This window comes from Orycteropus afer, unplaced genomic scaffold (genome assembly GCF_000298275.1).
Source record: "Orycteropus afer afer isolate SDZICR_OR568_19922 unplaced genomic scaffold, OryAfe1.0 scaffold00002, whole genome shotgun sequence".
NCBI classification, from domain to species: Eukaryota; Metazoa; Chordata; class Mammalia; order Tubulidentata; family Orycteropodidae; genus Orycteropus; species Orycteropus afer.
The window spans coordinates 38,185,517-38,207,204 of NW_006921589.1; the positions used below are offsets into that span (position 1 = coordinate 38,185,517).

General features: G+C 38.9%; 1 protein-coding gene across 1 annotated transcript in view; it reads left to right on the forward strand.

Annotated features, from left to right (window-relative positions):
- The window catches only part of ANKRD44 (ankyrin repeat domain 44), a 272,181-nt gene that overhangs the window by 121,898 nt on the left and 128,595 nt on the right, over nt 1-21,688 (forward strand). Inside the window, exons 11-15 of the mRNA XM_042783608.1 lie at nt 8,553-8,635; nt 10,091-10,208; nt 12,301-12,369; nt 14,925-15,065; nt 17,082-17,162. Coding sequence (XP_042639542.1) covers nt 8,553-8,635; nt 10,091-10,208; nt 12,301-12,369; nt 14,925-15,065; nt 17,082-17,162 — 492 coding nt within the window. The remainder of the gene's footprint in view (nt 1-8,552; nt 8,636-10,090; nt 10,209-12,300; nt 12,370-14,924; nt 15,066-17,081; nt 17,163-21,688) is intronic.

Here is a 21,688-nt window from a genome sequence, read left to right on the forward strand (position 1 = left end):
ATGCAGGTCCAGGTCCGGAGTGTCCTTGGGGTTGCTAGAAAGCAGAACCTGTTCTTAAGCCCCAGGAATCTGTGAGAGCGCTATCTCTTTAAATATCCAAAATGGTCAAGCCGCTTGTGAACATTCAAAATAGCGGCGCCCTCTGGACCAGCAAAAGTCCACAGCTTGGCCCGCGTTTCTTTTCACCTTCTCCGTTTATTCCCCAGGCACCAGAGCAGTCCTCCGTGCAGTCCCTGGCTAGCAGGGCTGATTTTTAGGTTAATTCTTATGTCCTACCACCACTCGGGAATATCCAAGCTGTCTGTGCCGTGAGGATTGCTCAGGATCGCTGCCAGACCACAGCTCGTTATGTCTCCTTTTTTGGTATTTTCATGCAAATTCTTTTGCTATTTGGGGTTTAGTCCAGTTCTATATCCTTCCGTTCAAGGCTCAGGGGTCCAGGATTATCTTCTGTGTTTGTGTTAATTGGTTCCCCTTTTCTTTGTTGAAGAGGGTCTGTGCAGTCTTTCTGCCTAGTCTGCCATCTTACCGGAGCTCCTGGGCCTGACACTTATTCATTCACTGAATATGTGTTGAAGGCCTGTGTCAGCCATTGTATCAGATTCCAGACTACAGAAGTCCCAATCCATTAGAGACAAGAATTAAACAAGCAATTGAATTCATACATGCTAAATGAGATACTAGGGCAATTGTTGGGTACCACTGGGATATAGTGGTACGCTTTGAACATATCTGGGCATGCTTTGCCAAAATTAAATCGCCATTTTCAGGGCTTTATGGTGCTAATGGCTAAGGTGCTAACGTTGAAATTTAGCATATGCTGCAGGAATGGAGGTTTTGCGGTAGCTGCAACCAAGTGGTGGAACAGTGGACTCATCACACAATACACAGGCCTTTATTCAGTCTTTTACCGAATTTTGTTAATACAGAGGGATCATTGTGCTGTGTTATCATTGCCCTTCCCACACTGGGTCAGATGTAACATTCATCTACTAAGTCCACCTTTATTCTTTTCTCATTGGCCCATGCCTATTAAAGTAGTGCTACACAGCACCAATGTGATCCTAAATTCAAACACAGGTACCAAAATTTGGCAGTTATACGTGCTTATAAGGTAGTCATTCAGATGAGCCAAAACATGTTTTTATGCTGATTATTTTAGATTATCACCAAAGTGAAAAGAAATTTTAAAAATGTTCACAGATAATTCTCAAGACTCCGGAATTATTTTCCAGGGACCCTCAGGGATACACTGATGAGTTTGAGAAACACTGAGAAGGGGGCAGAAAGATAAGCTTTCTGATGAAGGGAGAAGCATGTACAAAAGCTTGGGGCAGGACAGAGCCTGGCACTTGGAAGGAATAGAAGGAAGTTCAGTGGGATTCCAGAAGACGCATTAGTGAGGCAACAGCCAAATGAGGAAGGGGCCTGTAAACCACATTAGAGTATTTAGACTTGTTCTAAAAGGAACCACTGAAAATGTCTATAGGTTCCAAGTAGCAAGGACCAAGCCTCATTGTTGTCAGTTATACTAAAATGCCTGATAATTTAGGGGTACATGATAAATATTAGGAACCCATGGCCAAACCCACTGCCATCGAGTCAATTCCAACTCATAGTGACCCCCATTGGGTTTCCAAGGCAGTAAATCTTTATGGAAGTAGGTTGCCCCATCTTCCTTTGATGGAGCAGTTGGTGGGTTTGAACTGCTAACCTTCTGGTTAGAGTCAAATGCCTTAGGCCTGCACCACTAGAGCTCCTTAAATACTTGGAAATTAATAGTTAAATTAATAGGGAATTTTAAAAATTTGATTATTTGGATAAGAATCATCTGATCATCCTATTTTCACTCAGTGGGCAAAAATAAACCAATCCCATTCCCTTAGAATTGTGAAATAATTACCGTAAAGGATTTTGAAATGTATAAAGATAATAGAAGTGCTAGCTGACAGTTCTTTCTTACCTTTTAAGATATATACTTTTTCCTCAGGAAGCCCAACCTGATTATAACTTAAAAACTCACACACTGCTGATTATCCAATTAGGCTAATAATAATTGCAAAGACAAAAATGCTAACATTTATGATAAAGCCTTTTCAGGTGGCATGCTATCTAACACTTTATATGCATTATCTCAATCTTACCAATTGCTCTATGAAGCAGACACAGTTATTATCTTTATTTTCCTGATGAGAGAACAGTCATGTAACTCGCTGAAAATACAATAGTCACCAAGGGCAGAATCAGGACTCAAACCCCAAATTTCTGACTCTGAAGTCCATTATCTTAACCACAATAGCCTTTACCATACAGCTCTGGCAACTACTGGATTAGGAATGATCTTTTCTTTCTGACCACAGGGACAACTTAAAAGGACAGATATTCTAACGATGTAAAGCCTTTTCCTTACCTACAATGGACAGTCTTTCAGACTTCATTTATTGTGAAACAACTGGGTAGGAGATGTCAGCTAACAGTTAAATTAGAAATAGCTGATAGAATGTGTTCCACTAATTTTGTGACTGGTGGAAGAAATGTAGCCTTTTAACTGGAATTGGTCTCCTTTTTCCTGTAATTTACACATTGTTAAGTTGAATGCTATTTGCCGTCTTTATTTCTTGATCTTCCTAATGAAGTAAGAGTGATGCTTCTTATTTGACTAAAATAGTCAAATCCTAATTTTTCTGCTGAGGTTCTATGATCCTTCTTTTATAAGCAATCTTATCTTACAACAAAGGAATAATTTTATTTTAGTTTCTGAGATTATTTATAGATTCTGGCTTCTACTTTTCTTTCTACTCTCGACCTGATACTTGGTTTTCCTGTTTGAACTATAGCATCACATTCAAATTTAAATGTCCAAACTACTTGAGTCTAAACTGTAATGTTACTTGAGGTGGTGGCTTTACTATGGAATAGGAATTGTTAATAAAACAGTGTTTGCTAGTCCTGAATTAGATAGTTTTAGGTGTCTTATGTCCTGAGGTTTATAAGTTGTTAGGTGCTGTCGAGTCTGCTCCAACTCATAGGGATCCTACACTGTTTCAGCAGAGTGAAACATTGCACTGTCCTGCGCCATCCTCACAATCTTTGCTATGCTCAAACCCCTTATTGCAGCCACTGTGTCAGTCCATCTCATTGAGGGTCTTCCCCTTTTTCGCTGACCCTCTACTTTACCAAGCATTATATCCTTCTCCAGGGACTGGGCCCTTCTGACAACATGACCAAAGTAGATGAGACAAAGTCTGGCCACTCAAGCTTCCAAGGAGCATTCTGGCTGCACTTCCTCTGGGACAGATTTGTTAGTTCTTCTGGCACTCTATGGTATTTTCAGTATTTTTCACCAACACCAGGAGCCCTGGTAGTATAGTGCCTAAGGCATTTGACTGCTAACCGGAAGGTTGGTGTTTCAAACCCACCAGCTGCTTTGCAGAAGGAAGTTGGGGCAATCTACTTCTGTAAAGATTTACCTCCTTGAAAACCCAGTGGATAAAAACTATGAGTTAGTATCTACTCGATGGCAGTGAGTTTCGTTTTTCTATTGTTTTTTCCACCAACATCACAATTCGAAGGCATCAACTCTTCTTTGGTCTTCCTTATTCATTGCCCACATTTCACATGCATATAAGGTGATTGAAAATATCATGGCTTGGGTTAGGTGCACCTTAGTCTTCAAAATGACATCTTTGCTCCTTAACACGTTGAAGAGGTCTTTTGCAGCAGATTTCCCCAGTGCAATATGACCTCTGATTTCTTGACTGCTGCTTCAATGGGTATTGATTGTGGATCCAAGTAAAAATTAAATCCCTGACAACTGCAGCCTTTTCTCCATTTTTTGTGATGTTGCTTATTGGTCCAGTTGTGAGGATTTGTGTTTTCTGTATGTTGAGGTGTAATCCATACTGAAAACTGTGGTCTTTGGTCTTCATCAGTAAGTGCTTCAATCATCTTCACTTTCAGCAAGAACGGTTGTGTTATCTGCATATTGCAGGTTGTTAATGAGTCTTCCTTCAATTCTGATGGTGTGTTCTTCCTCATATAGTCCAGCTTCTCAGATTATTTGCTCAGTGTACAGATTGAACAAGTAATGAGGTTTATTACTAAAAGAAAATAAAAATGAAATAAGTAGCTAGTGTTAAGTATGATTAATTATCTAAAGACAAGAGTTTTAAGTGGTGAGATTGATTAGAAGTATTGATAATGAAGTTTATAATAATGTTGCTATTACACTATCACTTACACTTTTATGTTTTCCCAGTTGCTTTCTTATAGAGTTGATACTATTTTCTCTAACCATGTACTTGTATTATTTTGTATAAAATATATATTTTCTAAAATGTTAGGTGCCATCAAGTGAGTTCTGACTCGTAGTGACCTTGTGTACAACAGAATGAGACACTAACTTGTCCTGTGCCATGCTCACAATCGATGTTTCAGACCATTGCAGCTGCTGTGTCAATCCATGTCTTTGAGGGTCTTCCTCCTTTTTGCCAAACCTGTACTTTACCAACCCTGAGGTCTTTCTCCAGGGACTGGTTTCTCCTAATAACATGTCCAAAGTATATGAAACAGAGTCTCACCATCTTCACTCCTAAGGAGCATTCTGGCTGTATTTCTTCCAAGGTTGATTGTTCCTTCTTTGGACAGTGCATAGTATAGTCAATATTCTTTGCCAACACCATAATTCAAAGGTATCAGTTCTTCTTCAGTCTTCCTTATTCATTGTTCAGCCTTTGCATGCATATGAGGCAATTGAAAATACAATGGCTTTGGTCAGGCACATCTTAATCCTCAAGGTGACATCTTGTTTGAACACTTTACAAAGGTCTTTTGCATAAGATTTGCCCCATGCAATACATCGATTTCTTGACTGCTGCTTCCGTATGCATTGATTGTAGATCCAAGGAAATTGAAATCCTTGACAATTTTAAGCTTTTCTGTGTTTATCATGATGTTGCTTATTGGTTGTGAGGATTTTTGTTTTCTTTGTGTTGAGATGTGATCCATACTGAAGGCTGTGATCTTCGTCAGTAAGTGCTTCAAGTCCTCTTCATTTTCCATAAGCAAAATTGTATCATCTACATATCACAGGTTGTTAATGAATCTTCATCCAGTCCTGATGCTGTGTTCTTCATATAGTCAGTTCAGCTTCTCAGATTATTTGCTTATTTAATAAGTATGGTGAAAGGATACAACCGTGATGCACACGTTTCCTGATTTTAAACCATGCAGTATCCTCTTGTTCTGTTCCAACAACTGCCTCTTATTTTATGTACAGGTTCTGCATGAGCACAATTAAATGTTCTGGAACTCCCATTCTTCTCAATGTTATCCATTAATTGTTATGATCCACACAGTCGAATGCTTTGCAAAGTCAATGAAACACAGGTAAATATCTTTCTGGTATTCTCTGCTTTCAGCCAGACTTCATCTGACATCAGCAATAATATCCCTCATTTCATGTCCTCTTCTGAATCCAGCTTGAGTTTCTGGCAGTTCCCTGTTGACACAACCATTTTTGAATTATCTTCAACAAAATATTACTTATGTGTGATATTAATGATGCTGTTCTATAATTTTCATTTGATCACTTTTCTTTGGAATGGGCACAAATATGGATCTCTTCCAGCTGGTTGGCCAGGTTTCTGTCTTCTAAATTTCTTGGCATAGACAGGTGAGTGCTTCTAATGTTGCATCCATTTATTGGAATACCTCAATAAATAATCTGTCAATTCCTGGATCCTTGTTTTTTGTCAGTGCCTTCAATGTAGCTTGGACTTCTTCCTTCAGAACCATTGGTTCTCGATCATATGCTACCTCCTGAAATGGCTGAACACTGACCAATTCTTTTTGGTACCATAACCTGTGTATTCCTTCCATCTTCTTTGATGCTTCCTGCATCATTCAATATTTCAATATCTTACCCCTAGAATACTTCTGTATTGCAACTCAAGGCTTGAATTTTTTCTTCAGTTCTTTCAGCTTGAGAAATGCCAAGTGTGCTTTGGTTTTCTAACTCCAGGTCTTTGAACATTTCATTATAGTACTTTACTTTGTCTTCTTGAGCTGCCCTTTGAAATCTTCTGTTCAGTTGTTTTATTTCATCATTTTTTTCCATTTACATTAACTACTCTGTGTTCAAGAGCAAGTTCAAGTTCAGAATCTCTTCTGACATCTATTTTGGTCTTTTCTTTTTTCTTGTCTTTTAAATGACCTTTTGCTTTCTGCATGTATGCTGTACTTGATGTCATCCCACAGCTCCTCTGGTCTTCAGTCATTATTGTTCAGTGTGTCAAATCTATTCTTTAGATGGTCTCTAAATTCAGGGAGGATATACTCTAGGTCATACTTTAGGTCTTGTGGATTTGTGTTAATTTTAATTTTTGTAAAATTGATTAAATATTTTTGTATATATAGGTATGCATTGTATATGTGCATTTATGTATATAAATACTGAGGAAAAACTAATATATATATATATTTTTTTTTTTGAGGAAAACTAAAAGAAATCCATTCCTTTAGGCACATGTACATAAAACAATCCTAGAAAATATTCTATCCATTTTCCTTTTCCAAATCTCTAGAGATATTTAATCATATACTTTTTCCTTATCTTTTACAAACAAATGAAATGGCTAGGTAAAATCACATTAAAATTCCATTTAGTAAAAAGCTTTTAAATCATGTTGTACATTAAAAAAATTAGTATGTTTCACTCGTATCAAAAAGGAACAATATAAATACAGGTATAAATAGAAAAGGCTTCTCTCCCATTCCCCAGCTCCCTCCTCCTTTTCAGGAGCCTCAAGGTCGTCACTGATGCAATTGCTTTTCAGAATTTTTTTTTGTAAATGGTGAGAGGAGCAATTACAAGCAGTTCTCCTCTACATGACACTGCCTGAAGACGGGCAAATTGCATTTCTTGATGGATGCCACCTATTATACAATGGGTTGGCAATCTCCATATACAGAAAGGAAACCAAACAGAGAGAAGACTGAACAAAAATGCCAATAAATAGAAGTTATCATGGAAAGAGAATGGTGGTTAATTGTTCACAGACTTGGATTTTACCAAACACTGTATACCATGAAATATCTGTGAATATATGCATACATATACATATACATACACACACACACACACACACACACATATATGCTTTCACATATTCACACATATAATAATAACTGTGTTTCTTTATGGAGTGAAGAATCTGCAAACAAGCCATTTTCTGCTGGAGAAGAAACTCGAGCAATAAAGCTATAGGATGCATCCATACTTGCTTGTGTTTTGCAGAGGCTTTAATGATTTGACTGAAAGGAGAGATCATGAGAAATAACCACTAACATTATTAGAAATGCTTTAGAAGCACGTGGGAATCACCCAATGATACTGTTGTGAACTGCAGTTCAGCACACAGATTCTGGTCCATCTTCCAGTGAGAAGGTGTTGAGACGAGGAAAGCAGGATTTTATTCTGAAAGCAAAAAATGCTATCATCAGCAGGCTGCCTGTCCCTTAAAGGATCATCCTGAAGACCTTGTATCCTAAGGGATCAGTCTAAAAAATACTTTTCTGGATTCTTTCTATAATACTATGAGGGAATATCTGTTATGTTTACGAAATATATACAAGACAATATTTATTAATCTTTGCTGTTTTTGTAACTGGTATCTCAATGAGGGTTTATGTGTAATATAAATGTCTATGAGGAAGATGAAGAGTTGGTATAGCTCAGTATTATTATCTCCAGCACTGAGCATCTTACCTGATGCTTAGAAACTGTTGGATAGATGAATGAATGAATAAATAAATGAGATATACAATTGCTAAGCTGAACAAGGGAGCTCTGGTAGCATAGTGGCTAAGACACTTGCCTGCTAACCAGACGGCTGGCGGTTCAAACCCACCAGCCACTCCTCGGAAGGAAGGTTGGGCAATCCTACTTCCGTAGTGATACTGCCTCGGAAACCCAAGTCGGGGCCGACTCGATGGCACATAACAACAACAACAACAACAAGCTGAACAAAAACAAGAGAGAGTAATTAATTTTAGATTTAAATAGTCACTGTTTATATGAATTTAATTTTCATAAAAATATACATTTCTGTTTTTATAAGGAGCTCTGGTGGTGCAGTAGTTAAAAGCACTTGGCTACTAACCAAAAGGTTGGAAGTTTGAACCCACCAACTGCTCCACAGGAGAAAGATGAGGCAGTCTGCTTCCATAAAGATTTATAGCCTTGGAAACTCTATGGGGCAGTTCTACTCTATCCTATAGAGTTGCTATGAGTCAGAATCAACTCAATGGCAATGGGTTTTTTGTTTTAATTGTTATTGGCTTTTAATTCTGGAAATCCAAGATTTTATTATTTTAGAGTAGAAAATGATTGCATAATTATTGAATGGAAGAATTGCAAAATTGTTTTACTGAAGAGTCCCTAAGCAAAGCATCATGGACTTAATTTTCATCAGGAAACCTCTAGAAAGGCACCCGTTCTGCATGTATTTGAGATCTGTTGCCATGAGCTGCTCTATTTTTTCCCTTCCCAGGTGTGGAATCCATAGCATGTTCCCCTTACATTTAGCAGCCCTAAATGCTCACTCTGACTGCTGCAGAAAGTTGCTATCATCAGGTAAGTAAATCCATTATTAAAGATGAGGCTTAATGTGTCTTGTCAGTGAGTCACATGGCTTTAGGTGTCTGGTCAGAGTGAGTGGCTGCCTGTACTTCATTTCATTGCCTGACCTGGCAGGAGAAGTTAAAATACCACAGTTAACTGCATGTAACAGGTCCTAGTAGTTCATGGTGCGGATGCTGCTCAAATGTCAGTACACCCACTCCTCACTTATCAACTATCTTGTTATCCAACATTTCACATTTACAGCAATAGTAAAAAAATCTGCTATCAATTATTTTGTGCATTAACGATGTACATCTGGCAGTAACAAACACTGTGGTGTGAGGTAAGAGTAATGCTGGCTGTCATGGTTATGTGTCAAGTTGTCTAGGCCCTGATTCTCAGTGATTTGGCAGTTATGTAATGATGTGGAGTGTGAAGATATCATCTTCCACGTTGTGACTTGATATGGTCACCCTCCATTTTCACAAATAGCTGATTTTTGCATAACACCATGGTCTTTGGAATCTAACCATGTCAATAAGTGAGAGGAGGGTGTATTCCTGCCCCTGAATGATTGTCTTGTCTGTCTTTCAACTTAAAGCTTGGGTAACCCTGGGTGGGAGAGAGGTGGGGACGTCCAAAGCTTACCAGAAGTTTGTCATAGAAAGAAAAGCCATCTTTGAGGTTTAAAATGATGCCTTAACATTTAGTATTTTTCAGCAACAACACAAAAGGCAAAATTCCCCACATTTTAATAATTGTAAATGTTGTATTACCATCCCACTTTGTAAGCTTTGAAAAATCAATATAAAACTTAAAAAACATTTATTTTTTTAACGTGGGGTTATTTGGAACCAAGAGATGCTTTCTGTTTGACGCTTTGCTAATCCTTCTTATCACCATTTCTGTCAACCGCTATATATTAAGACGTTCCTGGGCTTTCAAAGGTGATACAGGTCTGCAGGCAAAGACTGTTTATGAATTAATTCATAAGATATCCCAGAGGCTTTTTTTTTTCCTTTAAGTACTTTACCTGTGGTTGATTCTGCTTTCACTGCTGTTGGCATGTTTAAAAAGAACCCCGCATGAAAGCATGTTTGCTAAATCTTAAGCCAACCAAAAGCTAGGAATACACTTTTAAAAAAAATCTTTTCCAGTATGTTATGAGTACACCTTTGCTTTCCATGTTTTCTCCATGTGTTCCGTCTGCTTGTCTATTGCCCCACTTATCTCAAATTGGTTTCATAAATTTCTATCCTGTGATTGAAGAATGGGGCTGTGGTTCATCCAGGGCTGAATGTGAAAATAAATTCTTCTCGACTTCACGGTTCTTCCTATAAAATTGCCAAGCTTGAGCAGTTACCATTCGTTTCCATGACAACCTCTTTCTGACTGTAGTTGCTTGCATTCTGGTTTTTCTACTAACTGATTTTTCTGTCTCTGCAATGTTTCTTGTGGTTTAACTAGGACAAAAGTATAGCATAGTATCCTTGTTTAGTAACGAGCACGTGCTGTCTGCAGGCTTTGAAATAGACACCCCAGATAAATTTGGAAGAACGTGCCTTCACGCTGCTGCTGCAGGAGGGTGAGTAATTAGTGACTTCAGTTATTCATGACTCAGTGACTAATTCATCTTAACTGACTTAGGTTGTGTGTGAATCTAGCAAACCAACTATCACTATGTTCCCCAATTACTTGCATTTTGGTTTTCCAAAGAAAAATTGTTACCTCATCTCATATAGAATTTTTTTTTTTTTTTTGCTTTGCTTTTCTTTCTCTCTTGCCTTGCTATTTTTTTCCTAAGTTATAGATATTAATCCTTCATAATAAATACCTATTTGGTACACCATCCACCAAAAGACAAGAATTTGAGTTTTTTTCCTCTTTGTTGCTGGTAGGTGAGTGATGATCAAGGGTATCTAAGAGTGAATTAATTCATCTTCATTTACAGAAATTATTGCCCTTATTTCAAAACTGATTTTTAAGTCTTTATAATGATTAAATGTGAAACAAAACAAAAGTCAAAAGAGAACTCAAAATATAGGGAAGAAGTGATTTAGACCTTGTTGGGATTTTCTTTCTTTGTTTCTTTTTGGAATTTACAAAGGGAGTTTTTCATATCACTGGTTAGAGTAATGCTCTGATCAATAAATTGTTGATATATACCCTCACACTGACCAAACATGGCCTCTGTCAGGTGGCCTTGTTTGAGTAAGATGTTGGTTCTTAAAATCCTGTTCCTTAGGGAACAGCAGAGCTTCTCCATTAGTCCTCAACATGTTATCAGAGGCATTGCCTATTTATTAGAAGCTTTGTTGTTGTTGTTATGTGCCCTCAAGTTGGTCCCGACTCATAGCAACCCTTCCATGGGTTTCCGAGGCGGTATCACTATGGAAGTAGGTTGCCCAACCTTCCTTCTGAGTGGGTTTGAACCGCCAACCTTCTGGTTAGCAGTCAAGTGCCTTAGGGACTATGCTACCAGAGCTCCCTATTAGAAGCTTTAGGCCCCCCTATTTGTATGGGTCCTTCAAAGTCTCCTACATAGTTTTGTTTTCCTGAAAAACACAACAAAAACAAATTGCTTTCGTATTCCTTTTAAAAAGAGTCCTCCCACACCCCTCAAATTATATGAATTTCATGAGCCATACAACCTGGGCCGGCCTCTGTCTTTGATCCTTTGGCGTAACTCGGTAAGAGATGGATGTGTTATGTCAACTGACATTACGCTACAACAGCATGTAACTGTCTTAGAGAGCCCTTCTGTTTTATGACTGAAACACCTGACTATAAAGGGTAGGTTTGAGGTAGAGTTTCCATTAATGAAATCATCCTTCTAATTTAAATTGTAATAAGTAATAAATTCTAGGTTTTTTTCCTTAGAATCTCAAGTTTAGAACAATAACAGATGATTATCTTGTTTTATACCCACATTTATATATATATATATATCAGTCTTGTACAGAAAGTGGCAACACATCATTCTGGATTCATGTCTGAAACTCCTATTAAAATTAATATTTAGCAGCATGCCCTTCAAAAGGAAAATTCACTTCAATGGGCCTCTTTCTACTAAACATGATTTATTGCTTCTTCAGATGACAAAGAAGCTTTGGAAGATCATTATGCCCTATTACATCATTTTCGGCCTTGGTTCTGCACATTTATTTATCTAGATTACAAAGACAGGGAAATGCAGCTATTTTATTTTCCATTAAGGAGAGCCTGGCTCAAAAATGGTTATTATGGTGAATTCATTCTGCTATGATAAAATTAATGTTTATCCGCTACAGGTCGTTGTTTAAAGGTGACTTGGAATTATTATAGGTTTAAGTGGTTGTTTCATAAACTCTTCATGTTTTGAGAAAGAATTTTAGGATAAGTGATGAAACCATCATTGAGAGGTTTAATCATGCAGTAATCATTAGATTCCTTGCTCATGGAATTGAAAATGTCCCATCAAGGTCTTTACTGACTTTTTTAAAAGAAAATTTTAAGGACTTTAGAGCCTTAAGATATGACATTACTCTAAAATGTTCAGGTTATATTTTCGTTAGCAGACTTTAAACCTGAAGTTACCATTTCATCTTAGGCTGTATTCTATTGAGAACAGCTTTTTCTGAAGCTAACCAGTAACTGATCTTTATCATCTTAATGATGTTTTTTCCCTGTCTTTCTAGTAATGTGGAATGTATAAAACTCTTGCAGAGCAGCGGAGCGGATTTCCATAGAAAGGACAAGTGTGGGAGGTATGTAATCAGGCAGTTCTTCAAGTGCCCAAATAAGAACAGGGAGCAGTTCCTCTGGAAATCATGTTGTGTTGAAATGCTAAACACGGAAACTAGCTGGGAAGATTCCATCCCCAGAAGGAAATTCCTTTTTGCAGCAAAACACCAACAGAACAGGCACAAGCCACAAGGAAAGTATCTCCTCTCACAGCTGCTGATTAGGAATGCCAATTGTGTCTCTTCTCCTTTCATTTTTTCTTTAACCGCCTACATGGACATAGTTTTGAAAATTCTGTTTATAGCAGAATAGAGTTCGTTCACTCTCCCTTCCCCCAACCCAAAATCTGGCAACAGCTGGAGCATATTATATATTTATGGAAGGTTTTATTTTTTTTTTATGGAACGGATAAATTTTTAGACATGTTTAAAATATTTTAAAAACAAACAAACTCAATCCCTTTGGCTATTGGAATGGGTCATAGAACTTTTCTTAATTTGATGGTCCTCTGCATAGCTAAACATGACATGATGCTAACTGGTATATTCATATATATACACACACACACATACATACACACACGTTTGTGTGTGTGTATGTATGTGTGTGTGCTCTCCCCTCCCTATAGTATTCTCCATTCCTCCTACCCATTTGTATTCTGGCTCTTGTTTTTATCCCCTAGTCTCTTCTCCTACTTATCTACTTAAGACAACTCCTACTCATCCTTCAAGATTCATATCAAGTATCCCCCCTTTCACTGTAACACGGGCCCCTTGTCTCTGCTCCCCTAACATCTCACACACTCTACTACCACAGTGCTCATCACACTCGATTCTAGTGGACTCACTGCTTTCTTGTCTCTCTCGTCACCTGATTACGTGTCTCTTGAGAACAAGGACTGAGTCTCTTTATCTCTGGACCTTGTCACATGATTGACACCTACTGATTTCAGTCTAATTAATTAAAACTCAAGCAATACAATATATAAAATATTTATAATTTCCTTCTTCTGGACTAAAGAGGGGAAAAGCAACTAATAAAAAAGCCCGTAAATTGACTATAAAACAGATGTACTTGAGAAATGATAAATGAATAATTCTTGAAATAAAGTTACTTTATTTTTAATATTCTGTTTAAAAAACAAACTCATCACTATTCTGTTTAAAAAACAAACTCATCAATTCTGACTTCAAATATTAGTTAGGCACACCAGAAAAATTATTAAATAATTAAGAACTATAAATAAGTGATATGAAACAAATTACTTCGTATTTTTGCAATGCCTAACTGTTAATAAGGTATTTGTATTCTGAATATTACTCACTTGGTTTCTCCTAGTAATTCTATGAGTTGGGGGTGGAGAAGTGTTTATTAACCTATTTAGTGGATGAGAAAGCCAAACCCAGAGAAACTAAACAATTTATACAATTACATAGAATTTTAGACCTAGAAGGGACCTCAGGGCACAGCTGCCAAAACATCCTCATTAAAATAAGGAGGAGAAAGCCCAGATGGAGAGAGGGCAGTGGTTTGGCCCAGCTTGCAGATGTGCCTAGACTAGAACCCAGGGCTTCTGATTCCTTCTGCATGGTTCTCCCCATCAACCTGGATCCTTATCCTCAGGGAGCTTCTAGTTCAGTGGAGAAGATGAGACAATGCACCACTAAGTAAAATCAAGGCAATGTGTGATGATAGCCCCAGGAGAGTCCTAGACTGGAGCTAAACAATTTCCAACGAGAAAGAATTTTTGTCACTTAAAAATGAGTTGAGTTTGATGAGTGGAAGTGATTCAAGAAAGGACAATCCAGGGGAAGAAAACAGCATGGGCAAAAGGGCAAGAAGTATGGATATGATTGAGGAAACCTCAGGTTCTTTGGATACAGCAATTGGTACATCTGGGGAGAGGAAGATACTCTATAAAAATAGATTGGGACCACCGTGGGAAGGTCTTCAATTCCAGGCTAAGGAATCAAGGCTTTGTTCAGTAGGGAGCCAGTGAAGGTTTGAAATCAGTACTGTCATATGTGGGGGCTGTACCTTAAAAGAGGAGCCCAGGTGAAAGCACTCAGCTGTTAACCAAAAGGTCAGCAGTTTGAACCCACCATCGCTCCAAAGGAGAATGATGAGGCACTCTGCTTTAATAAATATTTACAGCCTTGGAAACCCTTTGGGGGCAGTTCTACTGTTTTAAATTGTTGCCAGGAACTGGAATTGACTCAATGACAGTGAATTTGGTTTGGGTGGGTACCTTAGGAAACCTAGCATTTTATTCATACCAACTGGAAATTAGATGGAAGCTTGATTAGAGCTAAAAAGGCCAAAGACAATGGTATAACAGTGACCCAAATAAGCAATAATAGAGGCCTGAAACAAATGACACTAGGAATGGAGATGAAGGAAAGAGCTGAGGGTAGATGGTCTTGTAGCTTCAGTTCCAAGTTATATAGTTAAAGAAAGGCATTTATGATCTAAGAACAGAACTTTCTAGACCCCTCAGAATACTGCTGTCAGTGCTAGTGCTGGTGATGAGTCTGTTTTTCAGACTTAATGATGTAATAACTTGCTGTTTGTTTTCCAGGACCCCTTTGCACTATGCAGCTGCAAATTGTCATTTCCACTGTATTGAGACATTAGTGACCACAGGGGCCAACGTTAATGAAACAGATGACTGGGGACGGACAGCTTTGCACTATGCTGCCGCATCAGACATGGATAGAAAGTAAACACAGCCTGCTCATGCTTCCTCTGGGGGTAGGGCAGGGGGCTGGGAGAAGTTTACTAAGTTTTCTTCATGCTACCTCATGGAAACTGATATGAAGAAGCTCTCTCACCCGGAGACAAAGGAGTTAGAATTGCTTCATCTCTAACTCTAGTTTTCCCATTCTTCTCTCTTTTGCTTGATTATTACATGTTACTGTACAATTCCTCCTTTGTTCTCTGGGTTGAATACCAAGTGGAACTGTCAAGTTCTAGTTTTCAGTGTGTTCAGATCTGTTGTAATTCATTTTCATATATACTGTGATTTTCATCATCACCACTTAAATGCTTCACTTGCTGTAAAACTTCCGTTTATTCATATATATGCCATAAGTCAAAAATATCCACCTACACATAAACCCAAGGGCCTCCAATGCAGTATCTACATGCAAAATAGATGATATTGGTCAGAACCTTAGGCATCAGTGCTCTGATTTTAGCAGCTTGAAGAAAGGAAGTTGATTGCTTTGGACATGTTTCGACTCTGTTGTTGTTGTTGTTATGTGCCGTCGAGTCGGCCCCGACTCATAGCGACCCCTCCTTGGGTTTCCGAGGCAGTATCACTACGGAAGTAGGATTGCCCAACCTTCCTTCCGAGGAGTGGCTGGTGGGTTTGAACCACCAGCCGTCTGGTTAGCAGGCAAGTGTCTTAGCCACTATGCTACCAGAGCTCCTGTTTGGACTCTAGGTGGCTAGAAAAGGAAAGCAGAAATACATGAACCAATTCAAGAAGAATGCATGGGAGAGCTCTGGTAGCATAGTGCCTAAGGCATTTGACTGCTAACCAGAAGGCTGACAGTTCAAACCCACCAACCACTCCTCGGAAGGAAGGTTGGGCAGTCTACTTCCGTAATGATACTGCCTCAGAAACCCAAGGAAGGGTCGTTATGAGTCGAATCCGACTCAATGGCAGTGAGCTTTTTTTTTTTTTTTTTTGGACATGGGAGAAATGCCCATAGTTTACGAGATTATTCTCACAGGCTTAAGGGCCAAGGCCTCCTTCGTAGGAGTACTTTTTGATGACCCTGTTTGGAGAGCTATTGAGTTATTTGCTGCCCTATGCTGTGGAATTGGTTCTGGGTCAGTGCTAACTGCTTATCCTATACAGCAATGGCTTTTACACATTTTAGATGGTGACTCACAGTAAGAAATAGATTTTACGTCATGACAGATATGTGTGTTACACATGAGTATGTAACATTGACACAAAGATTTTATGACACCATCTTTATCTTTACTATGTGTGATGTTTAAAAAAAACTGCTGACTGCAACCTACTAAAATGATTTTGAAATTCAGTTATGGATTATGATACATAGTTTGAATAAACACTGCTCATTTTTCTCTTCATGTTTATATAATATTTCCAAGTAGGATGTAGCTCTCAGAATCCCATAGCCATGTAGATTATTAATGCAACAGTATTAATTTAGCATCTGCTATGTGCCAGACTTTGTGCTCTTCACTTGGGATGGAGTGGGAATGGCCAAGGTGGGGGAGAGCAAGCATACTACATCTGCTAAGAGCTCAAAAGGACTCATGGATGGTGAAGAATTGTTCTGGTAGATGAAGGCTGATTACAAGCCCGTCTTTACATAAGTGAGATTCTGACCTCGTGAGTAGGCAGCAAGGACTGTGGTAGGAGTCTGAGAAGTTTGAGCAAGGTCACCTCCTATTTACCTGGGAGTTTAGGATGTTTACGAAAGGATGGACAAATTGTTGTATTGATCACTTGTACCTAGGTGTAAGTTTTAGTAAAGTTGTGTTTCCAGTTGAATTCCTTTGGAAAGAATAGATTTACTGGATGGCCTTGGAGAGAACCGTGCAGATCCTCCATGAAAAGCAATGTTGCTTATTTTTGGGGGGTTCACAGTAAAAATAATAAATTTAGGTGCATATAAATTGCACCTAAATCATTAACAACTTTGTCATTAAAAAATTAATTGCATTTTTTTTTCTTATCCCATATGCTGAGAAGTAAGACCATCTTAGGAAACACCCATGAAAATTCAGAAGAACTTGAAAGAGCCAGAGAGCTAAAGGAAAAGGAAGCTGCACTGTAAGTTCCTTCTCAGCTTAAGAACACAGTGGCATTTCTGATGGCTCTGTCTGCTTTGTGGGTCACTATGTGGGTTAGACTACTCTTTTGGGTTCAACTTGGAATCTTGAGGAAGTGATGTAGGCTTGTCTTGAATAAAGAAGAAATTGTTCTTTCAATATATCCTTCAGTTTTGCTGTTTTTCATGCAGGGAGCTCTTTCTAAAATTGTAAGCTTGCCACAGCCATCAGTAGATTGGTCAGCAGTTTTCAGGACCAGGTCTCCTAGATGTCCTTTCCGACTCTGCCACGTACCATGTGTTTGAAGGGACATAGTAATTTCACTCAGGGCTTTAGGCTCTTCTTTCACAACCTGATGAAAACTATTTACCAGCTCCTGTAAATAAAGGATGCATTTGAATTATGGTGTTGGAGGAGAATATTGAAAATACCATGGATTGTCAGAAGAATGAACAAATCTGTCTTAGAAGAAGTACAGCCAGAATGCTCCTTAGAAACCAGAATGGCCGAGCTTCATCTCATGTACTTTGGTAATGTCAGAAGGGACCCATTCCTGGAGAAGGATATCATGCTTGGTAAAGCAGAGGGTCAGAGAAAAAGGGCAAGACCCTCAACAAGATGGACTGATACTGTGGCTACAGTGATGGGCTCCAGCATAGCAAATACTGTGAGGATGGTGCAGGACCGGGCAGTATTTTGTTCTGTTGAACATAGAGTCACTGTGAGTCAGAACTAACTCAACGGCACCTAACAAAGAAAGAAAGGAACCCTGGTGCACAGTGGCTGCTAACCCAAAAGGGAGATGTTTTCAACCCACCAGCAATTCTGTGTGAGAGAAGACCTGGTGATCTGCTCCCTTAAAAATTACAGCCTAGGAAATCCTACCAGTCAGTTCTACTTTGTTGTCTAAGGTCACTGTGAGTCAGAATCAACTTGATGGCAAACCGCAACAGCAACATAAAATAAAAGTCTTGGATTTTGGTGTGAAATACATATCAGAAAGGGGCTAATCTCTAAAATTTATCGAAAACTTCAAAACTTCAGCAACAAAAAGACAAATCATCCAATACAAATTGGGCAGAGGACATGACCAGACACTTCACCAAAGAAGGCATTCAGGCAGCCAACAAATATGTGAAGAAATGCTTGTGATCATTAGCCATTAGAGAGATGTAAATCCAAACAGCAATGACATATCATCTCACCCCAGTATTAATAGCAAAATTCAAGAAAACAAAACAACAAATGCTAATGAGGTGTAGAGAAACTGGAACCCTCATACACTGCTGGTGGGACTGTAAAATGGTGCAACCACTGTGGCAGACAGTATGGTGCTTCCTTAAAAAGTTAGAAATAGAAATACCATATGCTCCAGCAATCCCATTACTAGGTATATATCCTAGAGAAATAAGAGCTGTGACATGAACAGATATGTACACGTTTTCATTGTGGCACTATTCACAATAGCAAAAAGACAAAAATAACCTAAATGCCCCTTGACAGATGAATGGGTAAATAAACTATGGTACACACACACAATGGAATAGTATGCAACATTAAAAAAACAACAACAAATCTGTTGAACATCTCATAATATGGATGAACTTAGAGGACATTATGCTGAGTGAAATTAGTCAATCACTGTTCTGGTTACCTCTGTGCCACTCTGACAAGAATATACCACAAATGGGATGGTCCTAACAAACAGGAGTTTATTCTTACAATTTGGAGGCTTTAAGTCCGACTTCAAAGTGCCAGGCTCTAGGGGCTGGGAGAAAGCCCCTCAACCTTGGGATCCAGCTCCGCCTCCTGCTCCCGGCCCACTGAAGCTGGAGGGTTTTCTTCACTCAGCTGCTGGCTGCTGAAGCTGACAAACCCAAGGTTGACAAGTAAAAAGGCACAGTCCTGATGTCACCAAACCACACAGCAGGCCATTAATTCAAGTCTCTTGAAAGTCTCAAGGTTGGCAGAGCATGGCAGGCTGCTGAACATGAAGGGTTCAAGCATTCCATAAGCTGGAGACCATTCCCAAAGCTGCTGCTAATATATGGGAAAAAGACCACATCCCTAAGGCAGCTACTCAGCTGCTTGTGGTAGATCCCACCATGGAGTTGATTTCCAGTCTCATCATAGGGAATAACTACCCCCAGCTGCCCAGCCACTCAACCAGGTCCAGCCAAGTTGACACACAACTTTAACTACCACAATCACAAAAGGACAAATAATGTATGAGACCACTGTTGAAAAAGTTAAGAAAATGTTTATACACAAAAAGAAATACTCTTTGGTGGTTACCAGCAGTGTGAGGGGAAGGGAGGGTAAACCACTAACTTGAGGGTAGACTCATATTAACTTGAGTGAAGGGGAAGGCAATATACAATAAGGGGTATCTGTTTTATAGATTACTTGTTAAAGAAAAACTATAACACTGTTGGTAGCATAATTCAGCTTGTTTAAGTAATTCTCTGAGGGTAATTCCAAGTGCTTTCCAAATTCCACACAACCCATTTACTGATTGACTTTTAGAATATAATCCATTGAGAAGTTGGGGATTTTGTGGCCACTACAACACTATTTCTGTTGAAGGATTTATTTAAAGGGATGAATTTGGTTGAAAATGAGTCACACTTGGGATCTTGTCCATGGACATCTATTTAATTACCAAAATAAAAAAGAACTTCCTTATAAGGGGCAAATCACCAAAGGCAATATGATTGCAGTGTTCCAATAATAGCTTGATTTATTATGGAGCATTTTATAGATAAATTATGTGACATGTAGCTATTTGGCTTAAAACTTTGTCTCTCATCAGTCTTTCTGGAAATGGAAATACCTGCTTTAATTGTCTTTGTGAATAATTTAGAGGAGCCCTGGTGGTATAATGGTTAAGCACTCAGCTGCTGACTCAGAAGATCAGTGGTTCAAACCCACCAGCTGCTATGTGGAAGAAAGATGTGGCAGTCTGCTTCTGTAAATATTACAGCCTTGGAAACCCTATGGGGAAGTTCTACTCTGTCCTCTAGGGTCACTATGAATCAGAATTGACTCGATGGCAATGGGTTTTGAATTTTGGGTTATGAGTGATTTCCCCATGGTAGCAGTAGTCAAGAAATCTAATGGCATACTGCATTGGGCAAATCTGCTGAAAAAGACCTCTTTAAAGTATTCAAAAGCCAGCAAAGACATCACCTTGAGAACTAAGGTGCACCTGACCCAAGACATGGTATCTTCTTTTTAATTTTTGTTGTGATTTGGGTGAAAGTTCACAGAGCAAATTCATTTTCTGTAAAGCAGTTTATACACATTTTGTTTAATGACATAGGCTGCAATTCTCCAAACTGTAACATCTCTCTTCCCACTTCCTTCCTGTAGTTACGTCTTCCCTGTGTCTTTCTTTCCTATGCATTCCTGCCCCCGAGCTATCTCCCTTTGCAAATACTGCCCTTCTGTTCTCCCATGATTCTAAAGAGTGTATCTACCTGATATAGATGTTCACCCTATATACTTGTCTATTGTTTGGCTCAAAGCCACAGGAGTGAGTTCAGTTCCAGACCTGAAGTGTAACTAGGGGCCACAGTCTCAGTGGTCTCATCAGGCTCTTTCAGACCAGTAGATCTGGTCTTTTTTTTATGATTTTGAATTTTGTTCCACATTATTCTCCCACTCTATCCAGGATCTTCTGCACTGATCCCTTTCTGAGTGGTTGACAGTGGTAGCTGGGCACCATCTAGTTCTTCTGGTCTCATGGTCAAATAGGCTGAGGTTCATATGGTGCACTAGTCCCTTGGACTGCTTGTTTCCATGTGTCTTTGGTTTTCTTCATTGTTCTTTGCTCTGGATGAGGAGAGAGCCATTGTTCTATCTAGATGGCTGCTTCCAAGCTTTTTAAGACCCTAGATGCTATTCACCAAAGTAGGATGTAGAACAATGTTTTTGTGTAGTATCTTATGCCAGTTGAGCTTGATGTCCCCTGTGACCATGATTCCAAGCCCACAGGTCCAACTACTCACTCCTTCAGGGTGGTTGGCTATGGCTAAGAAGTTATTATGACTTTGCCCCTTGTTAGCTCTATTATATATATATGGACCTTCCTACAGCACATACAAATACATATGTAGAAATACCGTCTACCCACCTTAATACATGGGAGTTCTGGTGGTGTTGTGCCTAAGGCATTTGACTGCTAACCAGAAGGCTGCCGGTTCAAACCCACCAGCCTCTCCTCGGAAGGAAGGTTGGGCAATCTACTTCCATAGTGAGTCAGATTTGACTCGACAGCAGTGAGTTTGGTTTTTTTTTTTACCTTGTTGTATGGACATGAGTATATTCCCTTTTGCCTAGACATACATGATCGTTCAGCCAAGACATAGTATTTTCAATCTGCTCATATACTTGTGAAAGCTGCACAATGAGCAAGAAAGATCAAAGAAAAATTGATGCATTTGAATTATGGTGTTGGTGTGCAATATTGAATATACCATGAACTACCAGAAAAATTAACAGATCTATCTTAAAGGAAGTACAACC